Here is a 12,082-nt window from a genome sequence, read left to right as displayed (position 1 = left end):
CAAGTATATAATATGGTATTGTTAACTGTAGACATCATGCTGTATACTGAATCCCCATAACTTACTCATCTTATAACTGGAAGTTTATACCCTTTGACCAACTTCTCCCAATACCTCCAACCCTCAGCACCTGGCAACCACCATTCTACTCTCTATTATTATGAATTTGGCTTTTTTAAGAGTCCACACATAAGTGAGATCATACAATATTTATCTCTGACTTGCTTCACTTAGCATAGTATCCTCAAGTTCCATCCATGTTGTTACAAAATCCTACAAAGGCAGGATTTTCCTTTTTATTATGGCAGGATAATATCTCTTGTGTGTGTATCTGTGTCTGTGTCTGTTTATATCACACTTTCTGTACTTATTCATCCATTGGTAGACACTAAGATTGTTTCCATGTCTTGGCTATTGGGAATAATACTGCAATGAACAATGGATATCTCTTCAGGACAGTGATTTCACTTCTCTTGGACATATACCCAGAAGTGAGATGGCTGAATCATATTTTAAATTTTTTAGTTAAAATGTAATTTTTAATTTTTTACTTAAAAATTTGAAAATAGTTCTATTTTTAATATTTTGAGGAACCACCATACTCTTTTCCATAGTGGTTATATTCCCTCCAACAGTGTATAAGAGTTTCCTTTTCTCCATATTCTTGCTGACACTTGCGATCTCTTGTCTTCTTGATGATGGCCATTCACGCAGGAGTGAGGTTTTCATTGTGGTTTGACTTTCCATTTCCCTGATGATTAGTCATATTGATCACCTTTTCATGTACTTGTTGGCCAAATGAAGGTCTTCTTTGGAAAAATGTCTATTTAGTTCCTCTGCCCATTTTTTAAATCAAAATCAATATTAGTCCTTAACTCACTTGTTTCTCAACATATGTTCAAACTCTGATAAGAGTTCTTGGCACAGTTTCAGCACAAGAGTGGATAAACACCAAATTCTACTTGTTTCTTTCACAGAATGGCCCGGTGATGTTCAGCCTGGGTTTTATGGAACCTATACTTTCTTCTTGTTGTTGTTCATTCGCTAAGTCATGTCTGACTCATTGCAACCCCGTGAACTGCAGCAGGCCAGGCTTCCCTGTCCTTCACTGTCTCCCAGAGTTTGCTCAAACTCATGTCCATTGAGTTGGTGATACCATCCAATCATCTCGTCTTCTTTCGCCCCCTTCGTCATCGGCCCTCAATCTTTCCCAGCATCAGGGTCTTTTTCTAATGAGTCGGCTCCTCGCAGCAGGTAGCCAAAGTATTGCAGCTTCAGCTTCAGCATCAGTCCTTCCAATGAACACTTAGGACTTATTTCCTTTAGGACTGACTGGTTTGATCTCCATGCTGTCCAAGGATTGCTCAAGAGTCTTCTCCAGCACCACAATTCGAAAGCATCAATTCTTTGGCATTCAGCCTTCTTATGGTCCAATTCTCACATCCGTACATGACTATTGGAAAAACTATACATTTGACTATATGGACTTTCATTAGCAAAGTAATGTCTCTGCTTTTTAATATGCTCTCTGGGTTTGTCATAGCTTTTCTTCCAAGGAGCAAGCATCTTTTAATTTCATGGCTACAGTCACCCTCTGCAGTGATTTTGGAGCCGAAGAAAACAAAATCTGTCACTGTTGTCTCCATCTATTTGCCAAGAAGTGATAGGAATGGATGCCATGATCTTTGTTTTCTAAATGTTGAGTTTTAAGCCAGCTTTTTCACTCTCTTCTTTCACCTTCGTCAAGAGGCTTTTTATAGTTCCTCTAAGCTTTCTGCCATTAGAGTGGTATCACTCTAATGTGGTATATCTAAGGTTGTTGATATTTCTCCTGGCAATCTTGATTCCAGCTTTGAGTCATCCAGCCTGGCATTTTGCCATTGTACTCTGCATATAAGTTAAATAAGCAGAATGACAATATATAGCCTTGACATACTCCTTTCCCAATTTTGAACCAGTCCATTGTTTCATGTCAGCTACTAACTGTTGCTTCTTGTCCTGCATATGGGTTTCTCAGGAGACAGGTAAAGTGGTCTGGTATTCCCATCTCTTTCAGAATTTTTGTTTGCTGTGATCCACACAGTCAAAGGCTTTCGTGTAGTCAATGAAGCAGAAGTAGATGTTTTTCTGGAATTCCCTTGCCTTTTCTATAATCCAACAGATGTTGGCAATTTGATCTCTGGTTCCTCTGCCTTTTCTAAATCCAGCCTGAACATCTGGAAGTTCTCAGTTCACGTACTGCTGAAGCCTAGCTGGAAGGATTTTATGCATAATCTTGCTAGCCTGTGAAATGAGTGCAATTATATGGTAATTTGAATATTCTTTGGCATTGCCTTTATTTGGGATTGGAATGAAAACTGACCTTTTCCAGTCCTGGAACATTGCTGAGTTTTCCAAATTTGCTGGCATATTGAGTGCAGCACTTTCACAGAATCATCTTTTAGCATTTGAAATAGCTCAGCTGGAATTCCATCACCTCCACTAGCTTTGCTCGTAGTAATGCTTCCTAAGGCCCACTTGACTTTACACTCCAGGATGTCTGACTCTAGGTGGGTGACCACACCATCATGGTTATCTGGGTCATTAAGACCTTTTTTGTCTAGTTCTGTGTATTCTTGCCACCCCCTCTTAATCTCATCTGCTTCTGTTAGGGCCTTGCTGTTTCTGATCTTTATTGTGCCCATCTTTACATGAAATGTTCCCTTGGTATCTCCAATCTTCTTGAAGAGATCTTTAGTTTTTCCTATTCTATTGTTTTCCTCTATTTCTTTGCATTGTTCGCTTAAGAAGGCTTTCTTATCTCTCCTGGCTATTCTCTGGAACTCTGCATTCGGTTGGGTGTATCTTTCCCTTTCTCCTTTGCCTTTCACTTCTCTTTTTTTCTCAATTACTTGGAAGACCTCCTCAGACAGCCACTTTGCCTTCCTGCATTTCTTTTTCTTGGGGATGGTTTTGGTCACTACCTCCTGTACAATGTTACAAACCTCCATCCGTAATTCTTCGGGCACTAATTCCTTAAATCTTTCCATCACGTCTACCACATAATCAAAAGGGATTTGATTTAGGGCATACCTGAATGGTCCAGTGGTTTTCCCTACTTTCTTTAAGTCTGAATTTGGCAATAAGGAGTTCATGATCTGAGCCACAGTCATTTCCAGGTCTTGTTTTTACTGACTGTATAGAGCTTTCCCATCTTCAGGTACAAAGAATATAATCAATCTGATTCAGTATTGACCATCTGATGATGTCCACGTGTAGAGTTGTCTCTTTTGTGGCTGGAAGAGGGTGTCTGCTATGACCAGTCCATCCTTTGGCAAAACTCTGTTAGCCTTTGCCCTGCCTCATTTTGTACTCCAAGACCAAACTTGCCTGTTACTCCAGGTATCTCCTGACTTTCTACTTTTGCATTCCAGTCCTCCATGATGAAAAGGACATCTTTTTTTCTTTTTGGTGTTCTGGAAGGTCTTGTAGGTCTTCATAGAACCGGTCAACTTCAGCTTCTTTGGCATCAGTGATTGGGACATAGATTTGGATTACTGTGATGTTGAATGGTTTGCCTTAAAGATGAACAGAGATCATTCTGTCATTTCTGAGACTGCATTCAAGTACTGTATTTCAGACTCTTTAGTTGACTATGAAGGCTACTCCATTTCTTCTAAGGGATTCTTGCCCATAGTAGTAGATATAATAGTCATCTGAATTAAATTTGCGCATTCCCATCCATTTTAGTTCACTGATACCTAAAATGTCAGTGTTCACTCTTGCTATCTCCTGCTTGACGACATCCAATTTACTTTGATTCATGGATCTGACATTCCAGGTTCCTACACAATATTCTTTACAGTACTGGACTTTACTTTCACCACCAGACACCCACAACTGAGCCCAGGTTCTTCATTCTTTCTGGAGCTGTTTCTCCACTCTGCCCAGTAGTGTATTGGACACCTTCCCACCTGGAGGGCTCATCTTCCAGGGTCATATCTTTTTGCCTTTTCATTGTGTCCATGAGGTTCTCGAGGCAAGAATACTGAAGTGGTTTGCCGTTCCCTTCTCCAGTGAAGCACGTTTTGTCAGGCCCTAAGTAGCAGGGACACGCCCTTCAGCTGCTCCACGTGGTCAGGCAACATGCCGGGCACCCCAGTTCTCCCACTGTTGGTTCTCCTGGAGCACATAAACCTTCACCGGCCACCAGGTGTCAGTCAACATGCCGCCCAAAGGCACTGCTGGAGTCCCTGGGCCTTAGTTGGTATCTAATAACCACCTTGAAGAGATAGATTTTGGATTCTCACAGATTTGAAGCCATATCCTACCCATGGGACTTACAGTCTGTGCAAATGTGGCAAACAACCTTCCTAAGCGTCCATTTCCCAACCTATGTGTGTGTGTTAGTTGCTCAGTCATGTCCGACTCTCTGTGACCCCGTGAACTGTAGCCTACCACGCTCCTCCGTCCATGGGATTCTCCAGGCGAGAACACTGGTGTGGGTTGCCACTTCCTTTGCCAGGGGATCTTCCCGACCCAGGGATCAAACCCGGGTCTCCTGCATTACAGGCAAATACTTTAAGTACAGATAATGAATCGCTTCCTTGAGGATTAAGTGAAATACTATATGTAAAACACTTTCATAGTTCTTCAAGGGTGCTAATTGTTCAAAAAAAGTAATGAGAAGTGTGACTCCTGTCAGTATGGAGTAAATAAACTCCACCCTATGTCTCACACTGAATACAACAACCTTGGACAGAATTCATGGAGCAGTTATATGAGGACACTGAAAAGAAAATGGTAGCAGGCTTATGGGGGAATGGAACTAGAATTGGAAATACCACCCCCCCCCCCCCCCAAACAGCAGTCAGTTTCTCCATTTTCTTTTCTTTGATATTTCCTATCCTGGATCAGTAGCAGTTCAAAATGCAGAACAGTCTGCTGAGTATGGAAAGAAATAGCTTCAGGAGATGCCCTCTATTATTTATCTTTTTTTTTTTTTTCTTTTTAAAAAAGGATATTTAGCCCCTATAGGGAAATTCCCTATTTCCATTTGTTTTGTTTTTCCTTTCTCTCCAGTCCCAGTTAGCAACTGCAGAGGCAGTGGCAGTCAAGTAGACAGTTAAAACTTTGGGGGAGAGGAACTCTTATGCTGGTCAGAGAAACTGGTCCCTAGGATATCCCCATTCTTTTTTTTTTTCTCTTTCTCTCATGTTGCTGCTCAGTCCTAGAGGCGCATAGTCATGGGATGTGTACAGTAGAATTAAACTGTTGTTTTCTAGCCAGAGGAAGAGGAAGAAAAACCTCTGTGAACCACAAAGAGTAGGGAAGAATCACAGAGAGGAGGGAACTTAAGAAAACAATTTTATAATTGTATCTGAAATGGGCTTGCCCGCCAGGGGATCCAGATGCATAAATCTAACCTGAAACGTTCTACCAAAATTTTTGAGAAGTTATTTACAGGGGAAACTATTGCCTAGACCCCAGGTGGTCATGGGGTGGTACACAAGTGGGACTGATTCAGATAGCACTGCAAAAGTTTTTAAACTAAATTGACAATAGAACCATAGGTCACAGAATTAGGCAGGAAAACTGTTACCGAAAACTAACCAGATTTTAAAAGTTCCGCATCAGATTTGAACAAACCTGAAAATCACATATGATAATATTAAGAATTGCTAATATACAGTACAAAATTCCTTCCAAGTGAGGAAGAAAGAAAATCTCAACAGTTAGCAAGGGAAAAGGCAATTAAATAATACCAAACCCTGGGTAGGGCTTCCCTGGTGGCTCAGTGGTAAAGAATCCACCTGCCAATGCAGGAGATGTGGATCCGCTCCCTGGGTAGGGAAGATCCCCTGGAGAAGGAAATGGCAACCCACTCCAGTATTCTTGCCTGGGAAATCCCATGGGCAGAGGAGCCTGACAGTCTACAGTCCATGGAGTTGCAAAAGAGTCAAACATGACTTAGTAACTAAACAACAGCCACAACAAAATGCAAATTAGAACCACAACGAGAAACCACCATACATCTAACAAAATGGCTAACAATATTTTTAAACATAAAATACCAAATGCTGGCAAGAATGTGAAGCAGCGAGAACTCTCATATGCTCCTCAGTTCAGTTCAGTTCAGTCACTCATTCGTGTCCGACTCTTTGTGACTCCATGGACTGCAGCACACCAGGCCTCCCTATCCATCACCAACTCCCGGAGCCTACTCAAACTCATGTCCATCAAGTCAGTGATGCCATCGAACCATCTCATCCTCTGTTATCCCCTTCTCCCACCTTCAATCTTTCCCAGCATTAGGGTCTTTTCCAATGAATCAGTTCTTCGAATCAGGTGGCCAAAGTATTGGAGTTTCAGCTTCAGCATGAGTCCTTCCAATGAATATTTGGGACTGATTTCCTTTAGGATGGACTGGTTGAATCTTCTTACAGTCCAAGGGACTCTCAAGAATCTTCTTCAACACTACAGTTCAAAAGCATCAATTCTTCAGCACTCAGCTTTCTTTATGGTCCAACTCTCACATCCATACATGACTACTGGAAAAACGATAGCTTTGACTAGACAGACCTTTGTTGGCAAAGTAATGTCTCTGCTTTTTAATATGCTGTCTAGGTTGGTCATAACGTTTCTTCCAAGGAGTAAGCATCTTTTAATTTCATGGCTGCAGTCACCATCTGCAGCGACTTTGGAGCCCAAGAAAATAAAGTCAGCCACTGTTTCCACTGTTTTCCCATCTATTTGCCATGAAGTGATGGGACCGGATGCCATGATCTTAGATTTCTGAATGTTGAGCTTTAAGCCGGACTTTTTTACTCTCCTCTTTCACTTTCATCAAAAGGCTCTTTAGTTCTTCTTCACTTTCTGCCATAAAGGTGGTGTCATCTGTATATCTGAGGTTATTGATATTTCTCCCAGCAATCTTGACTCCAGCTTGTGCCTCATTCAGCCCAGCATTTCTTACGATGTACTCCGCATATAAGTTAAATAAGCAGGGTGACAATATACAGCCTTGATGTACTCCTTTTCCTATCTGGGACCAGTCTGTTGTTCCATGTCCAGTTCTAACAGCTGCTTCCTGACCTGCATACAGGTTTCTCAAGAGGCAGGTCTGGTGGTCTAGTATTCCCATCTCTTTCAGAATTTTCCACAGTTTGTTGTGATCCACATAGTCAAAGGCTGTGGTATAGTCAATAAAGCAGAAGTAGATGTTTTTCTGGAACTCTCTTGCTTTTTTGATGATCCAGCGGATTTTTGGCAATTTGATCTCTGGTTCCTCTGCCTTTTCTAAATCCAGTTTGAACATCTGGAAGTTCATGGTTCATCTCCTGTTGAAGCCATGTACTTCTCATGGGAATGCTGCTCATGGGAGTGAAAAATTCTGCTTCTGGGAATGAAATGAAAATCAGAAGAATGAAAATGCTACCCATGGGAATGAAAAATGATTCTGCCCTCTGGAAAAGCAGTTGGGAAATTTTTGTAAAGTTAAACATACACTTGCCCTATGACTCGCAGTTCACTCCTGGTATTTACCGTAGAGAAATGAAAACATATGTTCACCCAAAAATCTGTGCATGAATCTTAGTAGCAGCTCTATTCATAAATACCAAATACTGGAAAAAACCCAAATGCCCTTGAATAAATGAAGGGATAAACGAGCAGCGATATACCCATTTAATGGTGTACTACTCAGTAATAAAAAAAGGATGAATCAAAGATACATGCAACTACATGAATGAATCTCAGTGACATTATGCTAAGTGAAGGAAGCTAGTTGCAAAAGATTACATATTCTCTGCTTCCATTGATGTGACTTTCCATAAAAAGTTAAACTATAAGAACAGAGAATAGATCGAAAAGGATACATATTCTCTGCTTCCATTAATGTGACTTTCCGGAAAAAGTTAAACTATAAGGACAGAGAATAGATGGATGGCTACCCAAGGCTTGGGGAGAGGGGAGGGTTTGGCTAAAAGGGAAGTAAAGAAAAAGTGTTCTTTTGTTTTCCTTTTGGCCAACAATTTGTGATGAAATTGTTCTGTATCCTGACTGCGGCGATGGTCATACAAAATTATACACGTGTTAGAACTGCACACCAAAAAAGTCCATTTTGACTATTGTTGATTTTGCTCTTTAGCTGCTTAAGTAGTGTCTGACTCTTCTGTGACCTCATGGACTGTAGCTCCTCTGTTCATGCAATTCTCCAGACGAGAATACTGGAGTGGGCAGCCATTCCCTTCTCTGGGTGATCTTCCCGACCCAGAGATTGAACTTGTTCTCTTGATTGGCAAGTAGATTCTTTACCACTGAGCCACCAGGGAAGCCCATTTTTACTATATGTAAATTTTTAAAACAATAGCAATTGATAGAGTTTATATTGTTTCAGATAAGACTTTAAGTAACTCTTTTTAATTGCAAAATGCTGGCTAATTATCTTGTTACACATAACCCTAAGAAAAACATTTGCTGCCAGAACTTACTTAACAAGGTGAGCCTTGATCCTTGAAGAGCTGCTTACCTTACATTCTGCTTTTTACCCCTTTGGTGCTCTCACTTTCTTTCCTGTCCCCTCTCTCAGTTGCTCCACTCTGTCTCCTCTTCCTCTCCTCCTTCTTCTCTGTGCTTTTGACTTTGTCCTAGCTTAACTGGTCATATATTAACCTGAGGTATGTATTTTACATTATATTTTTTGCCACTTTAAAAAAAAAACAAAAACTTATACACCTTGTTTTTTTTTTTTAGTCAAATGACTTGAACACTTTATATTTCTCCCTCAAAATTAAAATATTCTGTCAAATTACTCAAAGTTGATTTTTACCTGTGAATGATTTTCAATGCTATCATTTCCCCCTTAATTGCTCAGGGGTTCCCAAGAAAAAACAACAACTTCCCCTTGCTCTGGTCAGGTGAAAAGGCAGATTTTTTTCTGCTTAAAGTTGATATAACTTTCATTGTCCTACATTATGAAGATGAAAGTTTATATAGTCTAGATTCTTTTTTTAAAAAACATTACATCAAAAATGAAATTGCGTATTTTTAAAAAATTTCTTTGGAGGGAGGCACATACAGTAATAGCGCATTCATTTTTAGGTAAATAACCCCTCTGAAGTCAACATATTTGTTTGCAACTAAATAGCTATACGTAAAACAATCATCTCAGAGATTGATGTAAGGTTAACTTACAAATGGTTGGTGACAAACAAGCAGCCATTCGTATGTAAAGGTGATAATCGGGAATTAAATTGAGCATTAGAAAAGATGTCAGATTATGAAGAAAAATAGGTTTGGGAGATTGTATTAAGGAAAAGATTTTAACTAGGCTTACAGGGTGATCATTTCATGATATATAAAATTATTGAAACATGTTGTACACCCAAAACTAACATAATATTATAAGTCAATTATACTTCAATAATAAAAGAAAAAGAGAGGAGCTGTATTAAGAAAAAGAAGAAAAAACTTGCTTGTGGATTTACAAGGTAAAGGCTAAAAAAAGTTTGGTAGACTAAGAATTTCTGTAGAAATAGAAAATTTGAACCAACTTATCATATAACAAGATAGCTTTTTTGCATAAACCAAAGAGAAAAGATGTCTTACTCTTATCTCCATTGCCATCTTCATGTTTTATTCCACTGCCCTTTTCATCTTCATCTTCTGAGTTTTCTACTTCCTGAATAACCATCCTTTTCCCCTTGGTTTGAGTCTTAGATGCAGGTTCAGAATTTTTCAGATCTCTTTCAACCTCTGACAAGGTTTTCTACAACATAGTCACCATGTTAAAGAAAATTTTTTTCTTTAGTAAAAAATACAACTATTCTTGCAGGTAATAATATGAAGATATTGAAAAGTGAATAAAGATAAACTAAGATAAAGCTTTTTATGGTGGTCTTTATTTTTTCTTTTCAAACAACTTCGTTGATTTCTCTGATTATAATTATATATTTCTATTATAAAAAAATTGAAGTATAACAAGCATAAAAAAGGGAAAAAAAAACTATCTGCAGTCCTGCCTCTCAGATAAACTACTGATATTCTGATGATCATCTGCCTAGATATGTTTGTATGCGTATAAACTGGCAGACATGTCCAAAAGTTTTATAAAAATTAAACCATACTACACATGTTTTTAAAGAGTAATATTTAAAGGTTCGGCAGATCTGCTTGTATCCCATCGTAAAGGAAATCAACCCTGAATATTCATTGGGAGGACTGATGCTGAAGCTGAAGCTCCAATACTTTGGCCACCTGATGTGTAGAACTGACTCATTTGAAAAGATCCTGATGCTGGGAAAGATTGAAGGTGGGAGGAGAAAGGGATGACAGAGGATGAGATGGTTGGATGGCATCACTGACTCAACGGACGTGAGCTTCAAGCTTCTGTCAGTTACCCTGGCCACCGAGTTCCATGGGGCAGCAGAAGGCCCAGGGAAGTACTACACACTCGGTGGGTTTGTGTCACAGCTGAGGAGTCTCAAATTTAGAAAACTCGGCACCCATCTTTTATAATGTTGTTGTTGTTCAGTCGCCCAGTCATGTCCAACTCTTTGCGACCCCATGGACTGCAGCACTCCAGGCTTCCCTGTCTTTCACTGTCTCTTGGAGTTTGCTCAAACTCATGTCCATTGAGTTGATGCCACCCAACCATCTCAGTTTTCACATATGAAGAGCCGACTCACAGGAAAAGATCCGGATGCTGGGAAAGACTGAGGGCAGGAGGTGAAGGGGGAAACAAAGGCTGAGATGGTGGATGGCATCAACTCAATGGACATGAGTTTGAGCAAACTCCAGGAGCCGAACTGTCACAAAGAGTTGGACATGACTGGGCGACTGGACAACAACAACATTATAAAATATGGGTGTTGGGACATGAGTTTGAGCAAGCTCCAGGAGTTGGTGATGAACAGGGAAGCCTTGGCTCATTGGCTTGCCATGCCATGAGTAACAAAGTCTTCTGTGCCTGACCCAGGAGTCCTGTCTATTCTTCTAGGCCAGCTTGCTAAGTTTTAAGTAGGGTAAAGTCTCAGACTCTTCACAGTTTTTGACACTTACCTCCACTCCCTAGGTCTGAACACAGATCCCCAAAGTATCTGAGTCAGTTTATTGTCAATGATGCTATGCTTACCATGCAAGTTAAAGGAAGAAACACTCTTTTATGGCCATTAAGCTCATGCCTAATCCTACCTAGGAACTTCTACACCACTCTGCATAATAAACTGAAATTGGCTCAAAGAAAAGGATTGCCTACAATGCTGCGGGAAAGAGAAAATTATTTATCCTTTAGGAGTAGGTTAATGATTTTGGACAATTTAAGAGTCTGCTTTCTTTTACTTCAAATACATGTTAACACCGGGGGTGTCTGAGATGTATCTACTTCTTAAAGTTGTGTCCTATTCATTCCTCAGTATCATTTATCCAGCAAGGCTGGTATCATCTTAACATAAACCCAGAAAAAGCAAACTATAGAATTAGGTGAGGGATTGCTTTCTTTACTTACTTTGGCCAATTCATTATCAGGTTCAACAGCCAGTACTTTATTCAAGTCTTCCATAGCTTCCTGGAGCTTGTTTTGATGCTTATATGTGGTGGCACGGCGCAGAAGAGCTGAAAATTTATCAAAATAAAAGTTTTTTGTTTTTAAACATATGGTATTCTGATTATGACACATTTTTCAAGGGGAAGAATTTAAAATGCAATTGTGCAAACCAGACCCCTTTTCATATTCTTACAAACATAGAAAATGATCCTGAGGTCAAACAGAAAAGGCTGCAATAAAAAACTGTCCCTTCCAACAGCCTGGCCCTCTGACAGCTCCAGGCTCTGCCAGTTCCTTTGAGGCTGAGAGACTCCACATCTTAACCCTTTGCAGGCACCACGCTGTGCTACAATATTGGGAAGCTCTTCACTAAATAATATGTTCCTCCTTATAATCATCATGACTATTATTTCTACTTTCTGAAAACTTAGAAAGCCTTTCATTTAAATGTGGTATTTATATAAATAACCAAGCACCTAACTCAGAATATGGGTCCTTAGTGAAGTCTTTATAGCGATTTAAAATGAATAGGAACTGAGAGAATCTTGGTGTTTAACT

The 12,082-nt window shown here is 39.8% G+C and overlaps 2 protein-coding genes across 3 annotated transcripts in view; both read right to left on the bottom strand.

Annotated features, from left to right (window-relative positions):
- POLR2K (RNA polymerase II, I and III subunit K) overlaps positions 1 to 12,082 on the bottom strand; it is a 185,648-nt gene that overhangs the window by 139,966 nt on the left and 33,600 nt on the right. The gene's annotated exons all lie outside the window — the stretch shown is intronic.
- The window catches only part of SPAG1 (sperm associated antigen 1), an 82,618-nt gene that overhangs the window by 39,749 nt on the left and 30,787 nt on the right, over positions 1 to 12,082 (bottom strand). For both annotated transcript variants that reach the window (XM_065902738.1, XM_065902739.1), the window contains 2 exons: positions 11,486 to 11,592; positions 9,589 to 9,748 (listed from right to left, as the gene is read on the bottom strand). In XM_065902738.1, coding sequence (XP_065758810.1) covers positions 9,589 to 9,748; positions 11,486 to 11,592 — 267 coding nt within the window. The remainder of the gene's footprint in view (positions 1 to 9,588; positions 9,749 to 11,485; positions 11,593 to 12,082) is intronic.

The sequence above is a fragment of the Muntiacus reevesi genome, chromosome 12 (assembly GCF_963930625.1).
Source record: "Muntiacus reevesi chromosome 12, mMunRee1.1, whole genome shotgun sequence".
Lineage (NCBI taxonomy): Eukaryota > Metazoa > Chordata > Mammalia > Artiodactyla > Cervidae > Muntiacus > Muntiacus reevesi.
This window is presented reverse-complemented; position numbering and strand designations above follow the sequence as displayed.